The sequence below is a fragment of the Pristis pectinata genome, chromosome 33, assembly GCF_009764475.1.
Source record: "Pristis pectinata isolate sPriPec2 chromosome 33, sPriPec2.1.pri, whole genome shotgun sequence".
Taxonomy (NCBI): Eukaryota; Metazoa; Chordata; class Chondrichthyes; order Rhinopristiformes; family Pristidae; genus Pristis; species Pristis pectinata.
Window position 1 is genome coordinate 12392044 of NC_067437.1, and position 22943 is coordinate 12414986.

Sequence of the window (22943 nt, forward strand, 5' to 3'; positions counted from 1 at the left end):
CATGAGTTTCCTCTGGGTGCTCCAGTTTCCTCCCACATCACAAAGATGTGTGGGTTGGTGGGTTAATTGGCCACTGTAAATTGCCCCTAGTGTAAAGGTGAATGACAGAACAGAACACAGAACAGCACAACACAGGAACAGACGCTTCGGCCCACAATGTCTGTGCCAACCATGATACCAAATTAAACTAAATCTATCTAACTGCACATGACCCGTATCCCTCCATTCCCTGAATGTTCGTGTGTCTGTCTAAATGCCTCCTAAACACCATTATTGTGTCTGCTTCCACCACCACCCCTGGCAGCGTGTTCCAGGCACCTACCACTCCCTGTGTAAAAAACTTACCCCCTCTCACCTTAAAACTACGTCCTCTAGTATTTGACATTTCTGCACTGGGGAAACGACTCTACCTATCTACCCTATCAATACCTCTGATAATTCTATATACTTCCGTCAGGTCGCCCCTTAGCCTCCTCCAGGAAATGTGGGGAAATGAATAGGAATGCGTGGAGAGTAAAATGGGATTAGTGTTAAATGGGTGTTTGATGGTCGGCAAGATCTCCTCGGGCCGAAGAGCCTGTTTCTATGTTCCTACGACCCTGAATATTAATTATGAAATAGAACTTGTCCCGACCGCCAATCAAAATACGATATCTCATGTCAATCACAAATAAAGACCAATAACTATCATGAAAGGGCGGGAGCTACTCTGATCGACAGATTCATAGACCAATAGCTGAGTTTCCAGGGCGGGCGCTTAACCAGGGTCTCGTTATGCTCGTAAATAAAGCGCAGGTTTGATTATATCTGTTGGAGAGAAGTTCGGATAAACAGTTGGACACGTTAGTTTGTTATCGGAACTGTTTTAGTTCCCCTTTGAAAGAATTATCCCGATTAAAAGTCAGTAAAACGGCGCGTAGCTCGCATTTACCTCACTTAACTGCACCATGTTGGCGTTTCAGTTGCTATGGTGATCCCAGCGGTTCCCGCAGCACGACGATCCCCTGATTTAAAGGGACAGTCCCCAACATGACAGGTTACAAATGGTTGTGGGGATATATTTTTTACATTGCCAGGAAGGAGAGAGAAGACAGGGAGCTACCAACCTGTTAGCCTACCACCAGTATTAGAAAGCTAAAATAAAGGATGTTATAACAGAATACCTTAGAGTAACAGGCTTGAGCAGAGGCAGCAATGTACTTATGAAATGAAAATGTTTTCTAGCCTGTTGGATTTCATTGAAAATGTAACTAATGGATCAAGGGAGCTCTGTGGATGTGATGCATTTAGATTTTTGGAAAAAGTTAGATAAGGTCTCGCATAGGTTGCTCAACAAGGTTAGAGCACGTGAAATTGGTGGGTGGGGGGGGGGCGGTGGTGGTAATATACTGCCGTGGATTAAGAATTGGTCATCAGTAAACAAAGATTAGCAATCAACAGATTCTCCGGTTGGCAGGTCATGAATCAGAGTCAGGTTTATCATCACTGACATATGTCATGAAATTTGTTGTTTTGCAGCAGCAGCACAGTGCAAGAAATAAAGACATAAAAATTACTATGTTACAAAAATAAATAAATAGTGCAAAAGTGAAATAACGAGGTAGTGTTCATGGGTTCATGGACCACTCAGCAATCTGATGGCGAAGGGGAAGAAGCTGTTCCTGAAACATTGAGCGTGGGTCTTCAGGCTCCTGCACCTACTCCCCAAAGGTAGTAACGTGAAGAGGGCATGTCCCAGGTGATGAGGGCCCTTAATGATGGATGCTGCCTTCTCGAGGCAGTGTCTTGAAGGTGTCCTCAATGGCAGGTGGGATGACTAGTGGGGTACCGCAGGGATCATTGCTAAGGCCCCAGCTATTCAGAGTCTCTATCAAGGACCAAATGTTATATTTCCAATCAATGTTTTATTTCAGATTTTCAGCATCTTCATTTTTTTTTATTTTCAAATATTTCCAAGCTAGCTTGCAAACTAGGGAGAGGATGTACAGACCTCAAGGGGATAGCGACAAGCTGAGTGAATGAGTGAGAACATGGCAGGCAGAATATGATGTGGAAAAAGTGTTAGTCTACTTTGGTGTAGATAATGGAAAAGCAGAGAATTTGCTAAATGGTAGAGATTGGGTAGTGCTGATGTTCAAAAGGATCTAGGTGTGCCCTTTGCTGAAGACTAACAACAATGATTAAGAGTTACAGCAATGATTAAGAGGGCAAATGGTATATTAACCTTTATTACGAGAGGATTTGAATGCAGGAGTAAAGGCATCTTATTGCAATTGCACAGGGCTTTAGTAAGACCGACCTTGGGTATCGTGTACACTTTTGTTCTCCTTACCTAAGAAAGGTGTTCTTACCATAGAGGGAATGCAATAAATATTCAATAGATGAGTTACAAGGATGAAGGGTTTGCTGTACACAGAAAGGCACTATTCTCCAGAATTTAGAAGAATGAGAGATGATCTCTTTGAAAAATACAATATTCTTAAAGGGTTTGATAGACTAAATGCAGGGAAGACTGTTCCCTGAGGAGTTGAGGGAAAGGGGACACTGTTTCACAATAAGGACAGGTGGTGGCAACATGTGACAAAAGGAGCACATATACTTATTCGTATATTCTCCATATAAATGGTAGGCAAAGACAACAATGTACACTGTATTTAAACAAAACTAGCTATTCAAAGTAGACTGTCATTTCAATTACACCTTTTGCAACTCTTTCAGGACATCTCAAAGTGCATTTCAGCCACTGAAGTACTTTATATGCAATCTCTGTTGACATGTAGGCAATGTGGCTGGCAATTAGCACAGAGTAAATTCCCAGAAATGTTATAATCATTTTTAAGTAGTGTCGAGTGAAGAATAAATATTGGCAGAGCTTACATCTACCCAAGAGCACAGGGCTCAGTTTAAAATCTCATCTGAAAGATGGTCTCTCCAACAGTGCAGTTTCTCTTCAAAACTACCCTACAAATCAGCCTGGACTTTTTAACCTCATCCCTGGAGTGGAACTTGAACCCTTCAGATTCATTGAGGCACAGATACTAATATACTAGCTATTCAAGTTATAAACAAACACTTGTTCCTCCTGTAGGATAGAGGTGGATTGTGGTGACAAAATAAATTAGTATAATATTCCCCATTTTAAGTACAAATAAAAACAAGAGATTCCATAATTGAACCAATTCTATTTACTTCAATCCTGTAGAACACAAACAAAGCAAAAGGATCAAACAATACAACCATAATTCACCTCAATGAACATTTTTAAAATTGCAGTGCTTTTCTGATTAGGTCCTTGGAATATTGGATTGAATTGGACTAGCCACCCGTTTCCATAATGTGTAAATAGGAAACTTACAAAATTTTTATACAACAGTTGCAGATGCTACCTGCTTTATGCCGAATGTTTTGAAATCTCTCACTGAAGGCTGAAATATTGGTGGCTATAGGTCCACCATTACAGCACTTTTATGATAAATTAGCAGTGGCACACAAGAATAGCATTGCTCATTCATGAACATTCAGTAATTTCTCCTAGAATGCAGATGATGACAACAGACAAGTACTGGGATGCCTTTAACGATCCATGCCCTAAATGTATGCAATGCAGGATGTGAAACCATGAGAAAAAAAGGTTTTGTACATAGGGGTCAATGAGCTCTAGAGTAATTGTAACAAATATGCCAATAAAAATTAAATCTGGGACACTGTTTTCAAAGTTCTCATTTCCAGAATGTCAAAAAATTGTTGTCCTTTTCCATAGAAAAGCTTTTAATAAAATTAAACACAAGATTTTTAATGTCACATTGCATCCCGGCAAAAGATGAATTACCAGGTTATTTTTGTCCCCCCCCAATCAATTTCCAAGAAAATCTTAATGGTATTCTGAGAATTCTTATTATAATGCAACAAGAGTGATTAGTGGGAGCTCTTATTACCAGTCCAGTCCAACTTCTGTCTCTGTATACACCAGTACTGATACAGTACCAAAATTATTAGCATACAATATGAAAATAGGAAGAGAGTAAGCATTCACTTCGAGGAAGACGGGGCAGAGATACTACTGAAGGTTATATACACACACACACGACACAAAATAGGTAAGATTTCTAGTTAATAGTTTCAGGAAACAACCATAGGAGAATGTCCCCTCTCACCTTGCCCGCCAGTTTAATAACTGTAGCAACTCAAAGCAATTTAGTTGAGCTAAGGTATTGTCCTGGAGGGATTCATGACTGCTAATGCATGACCACTGATACCTGATTTGCTCCAAACTTCTTTTTATTCACTGTTTTCTCAAATTGTTAGTGCTAAAGGATAAAACACCTACCATTGGGGACTCCTGGGTTTAAGTTATGCACAAATGAAAATGATATTTTTCCCAGCATTTGCTGCGAAACGTCTCTACAAGTCATTCCTGACATCCCTTACCCTTGAAGCAGCCGTCTTTTAAATCTGGTTTTGATAATAATGTTTATTCTAACAAACTACCACCACAAATGTTTAACTCTACATGTGATACAACATTTTACTGGAACCCTTTTTTTTAAACTGCCATTAGAGGCTTGTAAGCAGGCAGCAAGTCTGATCTTCAGCCACAGTGTTTGAAAGCTCTTGAGTAAGGGTCTGTTCTCAGCTGCAAAATTCCTAACCGTACAGGTTACAGGGCTGAGTTACATACATATATATAAAACCATTGTTAAATCAGTGTACCACATAAACATTCATATTACAGTAATGTGTTTTAAGAAAAAGCAAACTTGGGATGAATATACACATAAAGAAAACTGCTGAGAGGATGGTAGTCTAGGACAAGGAGGGGCCAAGTCTGAGTTAGTTATAAAAGACCTTCCATTTCTTTCATGAAAGACTCATATATATCATCCTTTGTTTGGATTGAGACAGCAGGTGCAGCTTTTGGTATTGGCTTTGTTGGGGCAACAATCTCTTCCTCTCCTTTCTTCAGTGGCACCTGACTCTTGCTTTCCCGCTTGACTCGCAAGGCAGTGGGCACAAAGCGGGTGATCTCTGCCTTTGGATTGGTGATTTGGGGCTTCGCACTGATCGTGGCGATTGCTTTCTTCTCGATGGTGGTCACATTCTCATCCATTTTCGGTCGCTGGATGAGACTTGGAGGAGCACTGAGGACACCAGGGTTCGGCACAGGGGCTGGCGGGAACAATCCCGGTGGTGCAGGTCCAAGTGGAGGAGCCAACGGTGGGCGTATCATACCTGGTCGAGGAGGTGGGATACCTTGAGAAAAAAAATTTAGACAACTTCAGATAATTATTCATTGATTTTTGTTTCCTCAAAGAACTTTCTTTCAGCATACTGTACAAATAGAAATGCAGACTCATTTTCATTTTAAAGTGTAAGTTGTCAAACCATGCACGATACATACATGAAATGCAACACAAAATAAAATCAAATAAAAGTAAACTAATCTAAATATAAACTTCCTTTAATTTCAGTCTGGACAGATTGTTCATGACTCATCTGACACTTCAAATGTCAATTTCAGTTTACTGTAACTTGTTCAGAAGCAGTACATTATTTCCAATGTACTTCAGAGAAATTGCCATAAGGCTCCCATGAAGCAGATTGATTTTTAATAGCATTCCAGCTAACAAAATACTGCATCTGTACCCAATGCATGAATAAATACATTTTCTTTCCGCACCTTTTGCGAATTCATTATACATTTTTTAAGGTGTTATTTTACATAAGAAAAGTACCAATTTTGTGCTACTGAAGTCAGACATCATTTAAAAGCATGTTTATTCCAGCTGCTTTATAAAAGGTAGCATTCAACAGGGCCGTGTTGGGGGCAGTGGTGATGTAATAATTCTAAGTGACTGCTCATTAGGCAGCACAGATGTCTAACTCAAGTTCAAGGTTCTGATAGGTTAAGGGAGTGGGACAGTGCTCATCGTCTAGAGAGCAAGCTTTTGTTGATATTTCCCTGTATTTAGTTCTGATCTGATTGAAGCCTTCAAGATATTAACAGGGGATGTCTTAGTAGACCAAGAGAATCTTGCACTAGAGGGCACAGTCTAAGAATTGGAGCTTGGGCTTTCATAAGTGAAATAAACAGAAAATGTTGGAAATACTCAGCAAGACTGGCAGCATCCACGGAGAAACAGTTTTGGGCTAGAAAAACAAGATACTACTGATGTAGTAGGTCTTATTGAATAGTAGAACAAAGGGGTCTAAAAATGCTTACTCTCCATCCTACATTCAGTAATAACTAAACTTTGTTATTAATACATATCACTGATAGTCACACTAGCTTTGGAATTAGAAACGAGTTTGCTTAAACAGTTGCTTTTCATACTGATCGCTATGAGACTGCATACAAGAACCTGTCTTCCAAAACATCAATGATTTCATTTTCTTGTCCATTTAACAATATTCAAGATAAATAGGATATTTCCAGTCAATTAGTGGTCTACTAAATATAGGAAAATAAAATCCCTTAAAAATCAAAAACTGCTGATGCTGTAAATCTGAAACGAAGACAAAAAATGCTGAAAACACTCGGCAGGTCAAGCAGCATCTGCAGAAGGAGAAACAGTTAACATTTCAGGACAAAGACTTTTTGTCAGTACTGGGATAGAGAGAAAACATTAGTCTTAAATTGTAGAGAGGGTGGGAAGGGATGGATGGAGAGGACAAAGGTAGCATCTCTGATCGGGCAAGGCCAGGGTTGGCACGGAGATAAACTGTGGATGAAGTTAATCTGGTTGATAGGATAATAGGAAAATAAACTGCTGAATGTAAAGCTAGCAACAGTTTCATTCTGTTAAGTGGGAGATGGACAGTAAGTTCACAGACCCAGCAGGTACCATATGATTAGTGAAGACACAAGAGACTGCGGATGCTGGAACTTGAAGCCAAATAACAAACTGCTGGAGGAACAAAGCGGGTCAGGCAGCATATGTGGAGGGAAATAGACAGCTGACACCCGTCATCTTGACTGAAAGAGTATATTAGTGTTTTGACCGCTGTTTATAAACATACATACCCAAAGGATTCTAACTTACCTGGGGGTGCAGGTGGTGGCAATCTTGGAGGGGGACCCCGAGGTGGTGGGCCCGGAGGAAGGCCTGGTGGGGGTCCTGGTGGTGGGCCTGGAGGTCGCCCAGGTGGTGGTCCAGGAGGAAGCAGCCGTGGAATCGGTCCTCTGATTCCAGGCAACCCTGGTGGTCGTATGAATGGAGGTGCCCCTGTGATGAATAGCACACAATTAGTCAGACTAAACACATACTACCATGGCTCCCACAATTCAGGCATAGCAATCATTACTCTGCTATTTAAGAAAGGAGAGAAAACAGGGAACTATAGACCAATTAGCTTGACAACAGTGGTGGGGAAAATGCTGGAATCTATTATTAATGTAACAAGGTACCTAAAATAACAACAGGATTGGGCAGGGCAAATACCTATCATGTTTGACAAACCTGGTGGTGTTTTTTGTTGAGGTTGTAACTAGCAAAATAGATGAAACTAGTTGGACTTTTAGATGGCCTTCAATAAAGGAGTCACACAAGAAATTATTAAACAAAATTAGAGCACTCACGAATGGGGGTAATTTATGCATTGCGGATTGGCTAACGAACAGACAACATTAGGAGTAAAAAGGGTCATTTTCAGGTTGGGAGGCTGCAAACCATGGTAGCAGGGATCAGTGCTGGGGCCCAGCTGTTCACAAATTAGATCAAATGACTTGGATGACAGCACCAAGTGTAATATAGGTAAGTTTGCTGATTATACAAAGATAGGCAACAGTCTGGGCTGAGAAAAATGCAGAGAAGCCTTGAGGTGATATAGGCAAGTTAAACGAATGGGCAAGGACATGGCAAGTGGAATAAATGTGTGAGGTCATCCACCGCAAGAAAAATGACAGAGAATTTTTTTTTTAAATTGAAAAATTGAAAAGGTTCAAAGTGACCTGGTACATGAATCACTTAAGAGTTAATTGACAGGTACAGCAAGCAACTTGGAAAGCATCAATATGTTGGCCTTGACTGCAACAATATTTCAGTACCCAAGCAGAGATGCCTTGCTCCAATTATAGACTGTTCTAATGAGAGTACACTTATGTTGTGAATAGGTCTGGTTTCAGAACAAAGGACAATGGAAATAGTGAAGCAAAGGTTCACCAGATGAATTCCTGGAGTGGTGACTTTGTTAGACAGGAGAGATTGGCAGGGATGATATTTTTCCCAATCTGTGGTGTCCAGAACTAGGGGTCAATCTGGAAATAAGTCATTGGCTAATCAGGATAAAAATTTCTTCACCCGGAGGACAATAAATTCTTGAAATTCTCTGTCCAAGAGGACTGTGGAGGGTCTGTTGGTGAGTATATTCAAATCAGAGATCAATAGATATTTAGATATTAAGGCAATCAATAGATTATGGGGCTTGGACAAGAAAGCAGTTCTGAGGTAAAAGATCAGCCATGATCTTATTGAATGGAAAAACAGGTTAAATGGATAAATGGCCTATTACTGATTCTATTTCTTATGCTGCTGCTCTTATGGTTCATCAAAATGCTGAATCTTCTACACTCCTGTTTTCCATCCTGTTTACAATGTTTATAATGTCCCATAAAAGATTCCACATTGCTCTTTAAAATTTCAAATACATGACTCTAATTTAAGGGACATTTCAGGAGTCCAAATTTAAATACCACTCCAAGTGTGTTGGAACAACTTGCAAATTGGGTAATTGGTCAATGACAGAGCAAGCACAGGAGTCAAAGATTTATTATGGATGGGAGAATATTTTCCAAAGCCAAGCATGGGTGAATATTAAGCTGATAAAGGGGAGAATTATCACTAATGAAGAACAGAACATTATTTTAGACACACAATGGGAAAAATATGCACTTGGGCATTCAGCATAGATAGATGCAGCGTACAGGTCTCTCTGCACTAGCAATAATATGCCTCAGGCCAACACACGCATCCAATTAATAAAACAAAATTAAATTTGCTGCTTGCTTCACTTCCTTCAATTCAATTACTTGAATTTTATTTTACCAAATATCATATCCCAGTTCAAACATTATTGCCCTTTAGCTATTCAAGGCTTAGAAATCTATAAACTGGCGTAAACACACACAAGGCAAAGATCTCACACCAAAGATCCATTCTTCCCTCACAAATTATTTCACTTTCACCAATGACAAGATGTGAGAAAGTGCTATTCATAACGTAATCATTACTTTAAAAAGTATTAATCTACTATACTGACTGCATCGCTGATTGTCACAAAAGTCAACTGCCTGTGGGTTAGAATCAATTCTGCAATGCTTAAAGAGAAAACCTTGTGTCAGTTTAAACATTAACTCTTCCAAGTCCTCCACTCTGCTTCAACTGTATACGCTTGAATTGCATTAGTTCAGTTCTATTCAAGTCAGGCTGAGCAACTTCCCCTGGCAAGGTAGACAGTGCAAGCTCACAGCTTGATGCTTGGTTAAATGCAGTGCGACAACAGGACTCTCAAATGTTCAATTTCCATTATAAATGATGTTATTCCCACCATTACAACACAGAGCTGTTTCACTACTTCAATCTTGTTTCTTACCTGGGGGTGGTCCTGGTGGTAGACCAGATGGTGGCCCTGGGGGTCTCAGCGGAGGTGCAGGCGGAGGTCCAAGTGGAGGAGGCCCAGGCATTGGTGGAGCTTGCATCGGTGCTCTGGGAGGCATCTGAGTTGGTGGTGGTACCTGCGGTCCCTCTGGCTGGGTTTCCTCCAGCTGTCGTTTTTCATGATTTTGCTCCTCCGTATCCATCTTCTCTTCTTCAGTGCCCCCCTCCGTACTGGGCTCCTCCTCCTCTTCCTCTTCATCCTCTGGGAAGTCTTGTCCTATTACAAAGCAGATACTGCATTTTAATTTCTATTTACACTTCCCTAAAGCTACACTTACAGCCTCTAGCGCACCCTCCAAGGTTACCTTCCTAACTAGCTTTGTACTGACAGGAAATATAGATACATTACACTTGTTCCCATATTCTAAGACAACAACATGAATGGTAAACATCTGATGCCCAGTTGCTCCATTAACCAACACCCAACCCATAGTAATATATCATCCCAATTCAATGAATCCTAATCTTATACAACAATTCCTTGTGAGAGAGTTTGCATGATATCCACATGCACAACAAAGCCAAATACCGTGGTTTCAGGTACACTATCCTGGTAATTCTCGCTAGCTGCCTTATATTAGTTGTAAAATACATGGCCCTTAAATTCTACAAGATCTCTATCAGTCTCCAATTATAACATCAGCAGGAGACATGAACTCGAGAGAAAAAGGATAAAATGCATATTTAATTGAGAGAACCACTGTGGAATTTCAGGGCCCACTTCTACATCACAGAAGTGGTTTCTATCTCATGTCTATTTGACCTTTCAGGGCTTTCTTTACTCTTTCCACTCACCCCGCAAACCCTTCAACCCAAATTAATTTTCTTCCACTACATCGATTGTTGTTCCAGTTCAATTACAAAAAGCAAATCCTTTGCCATCTGCAGCAGCTGGCCATTCTTCATGTAGCTTATCTGTCAAGGATCACAGGCTATTTCACATACTGAGGTAACCCTGAACTAATGTTCGTAAAGGTATCTCTAGCTATTGGACAGCAGCTGAATTTTCCCTGAGGTAATAGCCAAGACCATGTGTGGGGAGCCAATAAATTACACATTTCAATATTATGAGCTTTCCTCATAAAATCATAGATATTTATAGTACAAAAGTGAACAATCAGACCACCATGTCTGTGCTGCGTCTTTGAAAGAGTAATTGTACTTAGTCTGGCCAGGTCTTATAACCAAAAGGTGAACAGGATCAAGGGCTCTATGGCCTACTCCTGCATTCCTGCTATTTGTTCCTAATTCTGCAAGTTCTTGCCAAACTCCCTTTTATATTTACTTATAGAATTAGGCAACCACTTATAAAATCTTCCAGATCCCAACATCTCCAACTGACAAAAATTACACCTTATTTCTTACCCGAGATCCTATTCTTTAGACATTGCCAATAATTAATTCACACACATGATGGAACGTACCTTTCTCTGTTTACTTCAATTCCTGATGTTAAATATTTCCAATCTATAGTGCTGCAGTATTGCTTTCCACATTAGTATTACCTATTGACCCTTTGCCCATAATCAGCCAACTCATGCATTCTCTGCAGATCAATGCTAGGACTTTCCTGGGCTTGCCAGACAAAAGAAACAATTGTAACATTACTTAAGCAGCTACCTAGACTGCTTGTATGAGTTCCCTGTACACTACCATCTGCTTTCTCATGTGAAGCAACATGCCCTTGCATCAGTACCACCATTTCATTCCCTCTACATGGACCACCACCCTCTCCAGTGAGGGGCATTATTACTCACCTGCCATCCGAAGCATCATTGCCTGCAGAGGAGTCAGTTCCTTCAGGTTTTTCTTTTTCTTCTTGTGTTTGTCCTGCACATCTGCAAACCGCACAATGCGCCCTATGGAGAAACAGTACATAATCCATTAAAATATTTCAATGTTCTGGTAAATAGCAACATAAAATGAAGGGCACAGCAGTCAAGTGTTACGGACTCAGTAAAAGTCCCTTTAAGATAGAGAGTGTGTGTGTATGTGTGTGTGGGGCGTGCTTACGTCAATAGAAGATAAAGGACGTAATGACGTTGGAGAAGGAGAGAGAGAGAGAAGGGAGAGAGACACCAGCCTGTTTGTTTTCTCTATCGATGGATGAGAAACAATAACTGTGTCTGCCACTGAAATCCATGTATGGAAGTTGGAAGTAATCCGGTGGAGTTCACTTTGTTGCTGACCTGTAGAAGGAAACAGGTATTTGTGTGTGGACGACCACGATTCGGATGCTTTTCGGGGTGAGGAAGTCACTACCGAGTAAACACTGAAGTGTCGTTTGGGTTCCATCGTGGAACATTTGGATTTCGTATTTACTCTCTCTATGTTTCTCTACGTCTAATCTTCAGACAACGGTGGTTGTTGAAGAAGCCCTTGCTCATGTTTCAACTTATGGCTTGCGGAACTGAACTTTAAGAACCATTCCGGAACTGGGAGTTTTGGACTTTGCCACACACACACACGAAGAGTTTAGTTTTGGGGTTAACGTTCGAGGTTTAACATTTTTGAATTCTAACATACTAACATTTTTACTTTTATTTTACGTATTATCATAAGTAGTAATTAATAAAATAGTTTTTAACACTGAATCATGCTCAGTGTGTTTCTTTTGTTGCTGGTTCGTGACACAAGCTATAAGGAAATGCCACCAATCCCCGCTCTCTTGAAAATGGTCCGTCAATGAAATTCCACTTGGGTTTCAGCAGCCAAGTCAAAATGAATGACAACGCATGTGATACTTGTAAAGCAGCCACTCCAGGTTCTACTTCAATTAGAAGCTGTTTCAAATCATGTTCACAAAAGTACTTTTTAAAATGTACATTTTTGAACAATGCATCCGTCAACAAATTGGAAACACGATTGACAGTGTAGTGCTGCAATACCGCAGAGATCAATGTATGTTACTATGACATATGTTACGTACCAAGCTGCATCACGGCTTGGTAGGCCAACCGCTCTGCCCAGGATCGCAAGAAACTGCAGAGAGTCGTGGACACAGGCCAGCGCATCACAGACACCAGTCTTCCCTCCTTGGACTCTGTCTTTACCTCTCGCTGTCTTGGTGAAGCAGCCAGCATAATCAAAGACCCCACCCACCCGGGTCATTCTCTTTTCTCTCCTGTTCCATCCAGTAGAAGATACAGGAGCCTGAGGGCACGTACCACCAGACTTAAGGACAGCTTCTACCCCACTGTGATAAGACTATTGAATGGTTCCCTTATACGATGAGATGGACTATGACCTCACAATCTACCTTGTTGTGACCTTGCACCTTATTGCACTGCACTTTCTCTGTAGCTGTGACACTTTACTCTGTTATTATTTGTTTATTGTTATTGTTTTTACATGTACTACCTCAATGCACTCTGTACTAACTCAATATAACTGCACTGTATAATGAATTGACCTGTACGATCGGTATGCAAGAGAAGTTTTTTGACTGTACCTCGGTACAAGTGACAATAATAAATCCATACCAGTGAAGCATTGGGTCAAACTTGACCATTCCACAAATTGACCATGTGTAGTATGTAACACTATAATTCAATTATGAGTCAACAACCCAAACAATGCAGTGTATACCTGGCTTATCATCATCCAGCCTGTCATCATCTTCATCTCGATGCCGAAAATCATCATCATCATCACTGTCTTTATCTTTTGAATCATCACTGTCTTCGTCCTGATCTTCTCGATCGCCATCTTGATCCTGCTCCATACCATCGTTGTAATCATCATCCCCACTGTCTTCCTCCTCGTCATCCTCTTGCATATCCTGAATCGCTAAAAGGCAAAGGACTGGTTGGGATAATGTACACAATATCCACAGACGCTGCAGAACTACATTTCCAAAATTACACTCGAGCAGCACAACAAGACAACCACCAGCCTCAGTAAAAGATGTCTTACCGGTTTCAGGATCATAGACATTATCTTCATCCTTTCCCTTCAGAGGCAAACCTGGAGGAGGGCCCATTCTTCGGGCATAAAGTGCTAACACCTGTGGTGGAGGAGGACCTGGGGGAGGACCGGGTGGTTTCTTCCCAGGTGGCAATCGTGGAACCCCATATGAAGGAAGGGGCATGAGTGTAACGGGTTTGGAGGGTGGTCTGCGAACAAAAATAAATGATTTATGACATTTCCCCCTCCTATTAAAACCCACTAAAAAAGAAAATCACTTCATATTGCCCCAACACTAAATGCACGTCTGTAGTTCCAAGTACTCAGTCTAACATACTATCAATAGTAATTAAGATAAAACCCACAGTTTATTGGTCTCATTTCTGCATGGATATTAATATTAAAAACATCCATGTACCTTCCATACCATCCATGTACCCTCTTCAGGGTCCTGACCCTGAAATGTTGACCACCTGCTTTTCTCCACGGATGCTGCCTGGCCTGCTGAGTTCCTCCAGCATCACATTTTTCATCTAGCATCTGCAGTCCTTTGTTCCTCCTGAACTACAACCAACTTTAATTAATCCTCACCCTCAAATACTGCTTCACTTTATCATGATTTTACTTGTGTAATGTCTCTAGTGATTGATGAGTAAATCATAAACATTTCCACTATATCCTACCATAAAATCAAGTGTGGAAAAGGCAACGTGTATGCAAGTCCTAATATCCAAGCCAGAACCTTCATAATGTCACACACGTCTCACCTGCAAGCCAACTCCTCTCAGCTCCAATGAATGGTATAACCCATTAAAGAAGTAACTTCCATCCAGGCAGCCTCAGTAAGCAATGAGCTGCCTGCTCTCTTCACTTCACTACTCACACTTACCTAGAATAAATTCCTGAAGTCTCTCCTGATTGACAAGCCCAGTAGAAACATTAAGTACCCCCAAATTTTTGTTTAATATTTTCAGGATTTGGATGTCAATAGAAAACACTGAGCTTCATATCCCAAAGCCAATGCTTCTTGCTTTAAACATTCCCTGTTCAAGTGCTTGCCAAAGGAGCTTCTCATACAACTTAATTATTGCTCACCCATAAGCTGATGTTTTCTTCAATATGGATGGTGGCTGAGTTCCAGGAAGGGGTATGTCCTGAATCATGATGTTTGATGGCGCATGAGGCATATCCGGTAGCGGAATACTTTCCACCTCCACATGTTGGGCATTCTGTTCAAGCAAGCAAACAGCCACATGCTTATCTTTGTTCCTTTGTACAATGTATTTTGTTTTAGGATAGTCACAATCTTATAGCACTAACAATGATCTTTGATATACATTATTCCAATCAGGTTTCTTTGCTTTGAATGCTTTCAAAAAGTGAAGCAGACAGAAACCTACCAAGAACTGCACTGGAATTATAAATATCCCGCAGCAGCAGGGATCGGTTTGGACGGTCTCCTGAATGATTACCAATTGAGTTGTTTTATTTTTTTCCCCCTGATCAGTGGACCAAATAAATGGCTTGAGGTTTAAAAGCTTGACTAAAACCAGAGGAAAGCAATACCATCTTCAGGGACTGCTTTAGCACAAGGTATTTATTTTCAAATACACAGATTTATGACCAATCAATCCCTTGTCACTTAGAAAGGACAAACAAGATATTCTGATAACGTTAGTTGAAATCCTTAACCACACTTTGCTCACCAATAATAACTACTCCCATTTTGTCATTTCCTACTGGGCTCAGAGTTTGCTCTCAGTCCTCCCTTGATCTTGAATCAGAGCCAGGCTACAGAATACAATGTGCTACGCTCATCCTGTTGATTTCAGTACAGCTCCACGCGTAAAACACCATCTGTAAATATCTGTTCTAAGTGAAAGCCTCTTCCAAAGCAACATCTGGTAATAATTGCAACAGAGAGCCTTGCCACGGGGCAATGTTCTTCCATTAACAAAGTTATGCAAGTCCCCTTTGGAATCCTCATCTCCATCTTGAGGCATTAGTCTTCATTGCAGAAGACAGGAGAAAAGGTCGATAACCAGCACCTTCAAAAAGGTCAACAGAGCAATGTGCAATATTAAAATACTGTCTCCTGATGTAGACTGAAGTCTTGACCTCTTCACTTTGTCAATGCAATGCATCTGCTTTATAGTTTATTTTATCCATTAGTCATGGGTGTGAAGCAAAAGGAAAAGTAAAGATGACAAACTCCGATCATAGCACCATAGACCCTGGAGAGACCTGGCTTCAAACATTTAGTGGCACACCCCAAGAACTGCAAAATCATAGCGCCAATAAAACAATGGCTGACTACACCAAAAACTTATCAGAGATTTACCGGTGTGGCTCAACAGATCGCAATCAAATCCATGGTTAGATACTCCCACATAGCTGATGTGAATACAACTACTTTGTATGCATTCAAATCAAAGAATACAAGACGTAAAATAATGATTTTTAAAAAAAATGGAAAATGACAGTAATTGGAATTGTACACAGATGAACAAATCAAACACAGAAGGCAGAATACATTTTTCTTAAAACAGATGAGTTCCTCTCTCAGTTTCACATCAATATTGCCAGATGGGGTACAGCACAGTTAAATAGAGATCACATCACTTCATATCCTGCCTGAGCAATGTGCCTCAATCCTGAAAGAGAAATACCACTGAACTAGAGTGACAATATTCCTCACCAATAGCTCTGTGATCTTTGCGAGTGATGTTGTTAATATGGAAACAAATATTCTCCAATCTATCTCCAAACATACTAAAAACAACATAAAGTTGAACAAAACATACATTTAATTTACTGCTGCATTCTACTCTTATGCACTAGGTTACTATTGGTATGTCCCTTTATGATGGGACATAAGGGTGTGTGTGGGTGTGTGTGTGTGTGGGGCGTGATGATGACAAGAACAGACGATAAGGACATAATGACGTTTTTGGAGGAGAGCGAGAGAGACCAGTCTGCTAGTCTCTATCGATGGATGAGAAACAATAACTGTGCCTGTCACTACAATCCACGTATGGATTTTTGGAATAATCCAGTGGAGTCCACTTTGTTGTTGACCTGTAGAAGGAAACAGGTATTTGTGTGGACGGCCACAATTTGAGTGCCTTTCGGCGTGGCAGATGCTTTGGAACAAAGCAGCGGAGTAGTCACTGCTGAGTAGACAGAGGTGTCATATGGGTTCTGTCGTGGAACATTTGCATTTCGTAATTACTCTCTATTTTCTCTCTACGTTTTGTCTTCAGTCAACAGTGGTTGTTGAAGAAGACTTTGCTCACGTTTCACCTTATGACTTGCTGAACTGAACTTTGAGAACTACTCCTGGACTTGGAGTTTGGGAATTTGCCACACACACACATACTTGAGTTTAGTTTTTGGGGTTAATGTTTAAGATCTAACATTTTTACTTTTATTTTTCTTATTATCATAAGTAGTTATTAATAAAATAGCTTTTTTAAACACTTAGACATGACTCAGTGTGTTTCTTTTGTTGCTGGTTTGTAACACTATACCGGCACAATAAGGAGATAGAGGCCAAAGCAGAAATGCACAGAACTAGGGCATGTTTCCAGTAAAGGAAGTTAAACATTGGAATAACAAGGTACCACATAAAGCAAAGTAACTATTCACTAAAACTAAGTGATTAAGAAATGTCATTATTTTATAATCAAGAGCTTTCAATGGAAGCGAGTAGAAGGAACATTCTAGTTTAAAAAATTAAATACAAACGTTTCTGTAACACAGAAATGGCTCCAACATCCCTCACCTTGACAGCATCAAAGAACTGGCAGAGTTGGGATCGTTTTTGTTCATATTCGGTCTCAAGCTTCCGCAGCTCCTTATAAAAATCAGTATTTTCCTTCTCATACAGACGCAGGATTCTCTCAAATGTCTCTCGGAGTTTTTTCCGTTTATCTTTCAATACTTTCTCATTAAGCTGGGGTTGTTGAACAGGATTGAACTCTGCAGAATATTTGAGAAAAAGTCAGACATCTCAAACCAGCATGCAAAACAAACACCTTTACTTTGTGCACACTGACAGTACTAAGCACCAAAGTTGCACACTAAATACAATCAAAAACCTGGTGTAAGCACTTAAAAACAATCTGCCAAACCCCAACCCAGCAATGTGATGTATCCTTGTGGTCTCCTCCAAGCATGAGCCAGAGTCTGCTGTTCATTCTAAATGGAACACTGGATAATCATAAATAGTGCTGGATACACAAAACAAAATGGAAATTAGACTTAAATGGCATGATTGTTGCTTATGTGATTGGAATATTAGGGTTTTATCTCAAGATATCCAACCCCTTTGTCAATTTCACTCCAAGCATGAAAATGGACAGCAATATAATTTAAATATAATGGAAACATTTTTTTTCAAAAACAAGAACAGTTACCCCAATATCTTAAATGTATTCTTAAATAAAGTTATCCTATTGTTCTTTCCTGGAATATTCTTCTAATTTCTTTACCCATTTCATCCAGTTTCTCCATGTCTTTGATTATTTGTTTGGGGTCCTTCATCTTGAGCACAGCTGCCCGCACCATCATTCGCTGCTTCTTGTTCTGTTAGGTATAAAGCACAAGTTACCCAGGAATTACTCCCGCTTAAGTTTAAAACCAGAATGATTTGCAGATCATTTTAAAAAAACATTGCTAGAAACTTAACTGAATTAACACAATGTGAAGCCAAGAAACCATGCAGCTAAGATTACGTGCATGTTGGCACATGACAACTAATCCATTAGGTGTTTTTCTTTTGAAAATATCACCAGTCTCAATCCGTCCCATTCCAATTTGCAATCTTTCTGCTCTCTATTCTCTCCATGCTACAATGGTCATTGCTCCTTTGGATTTTTCTCTCTTTAAACTCAATAGTTATGAAGAGAAAATTAGGACAAAATGCTTTCCTTCCATCCACTTCCAAAACCAGGAACATTGAAGTTAACTGCAGAACCTCAACTGCTATCCAGCTTAAAACAGCAGAGCCCAGGGATTAACCTTGGGACCTTCTGCTGGGAATGGCTCAGATTCACAAGTTGTTCAATAAACATATCAAACTATCAGTGGAACATTATATGAAGAAAGGGTTGAGAGTGCAATAGATTTAGAAAAGCCAGGCAAAACTTCTTTACGTGCAGTTTGCAATTGGGCAGAAGCCATTTCAGCATTCAAAACTTGAATGATTGAAGAAAAAGAAGTTGAAGAGAAACAGCTGCGCAGGTTGACTCTGTGGTTAAGAAGGCATACAGTGTATTTGTCCTTCATCAATCGTAGAATTGAATTTAGGAGCCGAGAGGTAATGTTGCAGCTATATAGGACCCTGGTCAGACCCCACTTGGAATACTGTGCTCAGTTCTGGTCGCCTCACTACAGGAAGGATGTGGAAACCATAGAAAGGGTGCAGAAGAGATTTTCAAGGATGTTGCCTGGATTGGGGAGCATGCCTTATGAAAACAGGTTGAGTGAACTCGGCCTTTTCTCCTTAGAGCAACAGAGGATGAGAGGTGACCTGATAGAGGTGTATAAGATAAGAGGCATTGATCGTGTGGATAGTCAGAGGCTTTTTCCCAGGGCTGAAATGGTTGCCACAAGAGGACACAGGTTTAAGGTGCTGGGGAGTAGGTACAGAGATGTCAGGGGTAAGTTTTTTTTTTACTCAGAGAGTAGTGAGTGTGTGGAATGGGCTGCTGGCAACAGTGGTGGAGGCGGATACCATAGGGTCTTTTAAGAAACTTTTGGATAGGTACACGGAGCTTAGAAAAATAGAGGGCTATGGGTAAGCCTAGTAATTGCTAAGGTAGGGACATGTTCAGCACAGCTTTGTGGGCCAAAGGGCCTGAATTGTGCTGTAGGTTTTCTATGTTTCTATGTTCTAGAAATGGCAACAAGGCAAGAAAATTAGAACAACTGTTCACCTGGAGGATATATCCCAACAAGGCCTGGTGAGCTGATTGATCTATGGTTTCATGCAGTTCGATATTTAATGCAATAGTTCCTTTATCTTCTATGGCACATAAATCATGCAAAGGTTTGCACTAAATACATCCAAAAAAAACATCAAAGCAATGATTCTTCAGCTCTGCTATACCACACAAGTTGCCTCACCTTTTTCAATTCCCGTTTCCTGGCCTCTTTTCCTGTTTTCAAATAAAGAAAAATTGTGAATTAGATTGGAACAGAAGACTAGATGAAAGAAAAAGAAAGAACAATCTTCTACATAAATTTTCCCAAAGCAAGTTCTACAGAACCTTTCACAACCTCAAGACACCCAACAGGCTTTAAAATCAATGACAACTTTTCAAAGTACAAAGCTTTTGTTGTTAAGTAAGAATCACAGCAGTTTCTGCAGAGCAAACTACCAAAAACCATAAGGTGTCAATGAATATACCATCAATTTTAGTGAAATGAAAACAGAAAGTGATAGAAATCTGTCTGTAAATACACTGGAAGTGAGGCAGGAATGGGGTTGATGTTCCGGGTCAATAACCTTTACTTAGAAATATGTTCTAATGAAAGGTATCTGACTACAAACACAAAGTCTGCCTTCTTTCATCATTCGCTGGTCCTCGAGTTTGTTGTTGAAACAGTATGAGGCCAAAGGCAGAGATCAGAGTAGGAGTGGGATGGAGGATCAAAGCAACAGGAGTTTTGCAAAGTGGTCACTCAATTTGCATTTGGTTTCCCCAGTGGAGAGGAAAAATTATGACAGGCATAGATAGGGTAAATGCACACAGGCTTCCCCCACCTCCCCCCCACCCCACAAGAGTTGGGGAAATCAAGAACTTGAGGGCATAGGTTTAAGGTGAGAGGGAGGTTTAATAGAAACCCGAGGGGCAAGTGTTTCACCCAGAGGGTCTGTATATGGAATGACCTGCCAGAGGAAGTGGTTGAGGCAGGAACAATAACAACATTTAAAGGACAGGTACATGGATAGGAAATGTTTAATGGGATATGGGCCAATCGTAGGCAAATAGGACTAGCTTAGATGGGATCTTGATCAACATAGGCAAGTTGGGGCAAAGGGACTGTTTCCATGCTGTATGACTCTGTGGCTACCAGACCTCCCAGTAATTCCAGTATTTTTGGTATTATTTTAAATTTCTAGCACCTGCAGTATTTTTCTTCATAATCCCTTTTAGTGATGTTGGTTGAGGAATAAATAATGGTCAAGCCACCAGGAAATAGTTGCTTGTTCTTCCTCAACTATTGCCAAAAGATCTGCAGATGCTGGAAATCTGACATTAACACAGATAATGCTGGAAACAATCAACAAGACAGCAGCAGCTGTGGAAAGAGAAAGAGTTAATGTTTCAAGTCCAAGACCCTTTGTCAGAGCTGGGAAGGAGAGAAACAAGTTAGTTTTCAGTATCAGTAAAGATAGGATGGGTAGGACAAAGGGAATATCTTTGATAAGGTGAGATCAAATGAGCTAATGTGCTAGTTTAGCAGTTAGAATCACATGTGCTTTTTTGTGTGTTACATGTTACTAACAGCAGGGTTGTGGGACAAATACAGCAGGCCAGGTTATATGAATAGAGTGAAAAAACTGAGCCAAAAAACACAGACGAATGACTGGCAGAAAAGGCCAGTTCTGATAGAAACAACAAAAAAAAAGGAGTTACCTAAAGTTAGAGAACCCAACATTGTCAAAAAGGCTCCAACTTGCCAATTGTTCATTAAGCTAACGTTGGGCCTCATTGTAACAGTGCAAGAGTCCACAGACAGAGGTCAGAGTGGGAGTGGGATAGAGAATTAAAATAGCAGGCAACAGGGAGCTCATGCTTGCCCCTGCAGCCCAAATGCAGGTGCTCCACAGAGCAATTACCTAATTGGCATTTTCTTTTTTCCATGTAGAGGAGACCACATTGTGAGCATTGAATGCAGTACATTAGATTGGAAAAAGTGCAAGTAAATCACTGCTTCACTAGAAAGATAGAAGTGAAAATTCAGGTGTCACATCTCCTGCTGTTGCATGCGAAAGTGCCAAAGGACACAGAATGATTGGTGGGGACTGAAGAGCAAACGGGGGGGGTGGTTGCAAAGGGAGCAATCCCTTCAAAATGCTGAAGCTGCAAGGAAAATCTGCATCTGGTAGTGGAATATTATTGGACTTGTGAAAAATTGAGAAGATGTCTTGCATTCAGTCTAAGGTCCTACAACAACGCAGCACCCCCTCAGCCCTACCCCTATGAGAGCAGTGATGCTGTCCTTCCATCAACAACATGTGTCAGCCCGAATGATGTGCCCAAGTCTCTGCATGAACCTGTGAGCAGAAAGCTCCCCACTGGACACACGATCAGCAAAATTAGAGAGACTGAGTGCAATGTACGATGTACCAGTCTAATGCTGCAGATCTAATGTGCGGAGTCAAAGCTGGTTTAATTTTAGATGTGTCTGGGGCCTTCTTTACCCACAACTCGACATTTTATTCACAATCCAGCGTCCCAGACTATGTTTTATCCGCGATAAACCAGCCCAGGCCCCAACCCCGGACCCCAGCCAAGGCCTCGGTTCCCCCGTCCCTCTCCCCGCACTCACGGGCCTGGTCCGTCGGGTTCATGAACTTCCCGCTCTTGGTGGAACTGGTCGATCTCCGACCCATCTTGGCGCCGCTCTTCTCCCTCCCTCCGCCGCCGAAATTAAAAAACCAACGCAACTCAAGAGCACCCGCAACCTCAGGCACCCCGCCTGCCCGCCATCTTCATCTTAGCAACGACCTTTCACCCGGCTCGCCGTTATTTCCGCTTCCGAGTGAGTTTTATTTCTGGCAAGGGAGAGACACTTTGACACTAAAACCTTCAAAGTGAGAGCCACTGTTAATATATTCGAGCCCTGGAGGCCGAGGAGGTGAGGAGCGATGGATCCCGTCGGACCTTTCAAGCGAGCACCGTGACCTTGCTTGGTTGGTGCCCATCACATCATCCCTGCCAGGTCTGAGTATGGACAACACCTCCCACTGCAGTCAAGTGAGACCTCTTCACATCTCATTCCAGAATATACTTTTGACGGGGGAAGATGCAGGGGTATTCATCCAGATCAACTACATAATGGGCTGCTGTCACACACTCACTGAAATAAACATCAACTGTTGCTGGAGAACCAATGACTCAAAGCCTCCTCTGATCTGCTCCAAGCTCAGGTCTTCAAGAGCAAGTTCTGATGTCCCTAACTCTATTGAAGGGCATTTGAGCTGAAATGTTAATTTTTCTTTCCACAGATGCTGCCTGGCCTGCTGAGAGCTTCCAACATTTTTGTTTTGTTTTTATTCCAGAGCAAGGTGTTATCCATGACCAAGTGCTACAAACTGGCCTGCTCTATAAGGTCCAGGACTATGTTCTGAGGCTGCGTGCAGCAACTGTA

The 22943-nt window shown here is 41.0% G+C and overlaps 1 protein-coding gene across 1 annotated transcript; it reads right to left on the minus strand.

Annotated features, from left to right (window-relative positions):
- Window positions 1-3170: 3170 nt before the first annotated feature.
- LOC127585657 (WW domain-binding protein 11) lies at window positions 3171-22314 on the minus strand. The gene is made up of 11 exons (XM_052043291.1): window positions 22122-22314; window positions 19689-19720; window positions 18053-18146; window positions 17344-17540; window positions 14655-14788; window positions 13569-13768; window positions 13242-13442; window positions 11411-11512; window positions 9589-9870; window positions 7041-7223; window positions 3171-5250 (listed from the first exon to the last, which is right to left on the minus strand). Exons 1-11 carry the CDS (start codon window positions 22183-22185, stop codon window positions 4835-4837), a joined length of 1905 nt encoding a protein of 634 aa, XP_051899251.1. The 5' UTR covers window positions 22186-22314; the 3' UTR covers window positions 3171-4834.
- Window positions 22315-22943: the final 629 nt, after the last annotated feature.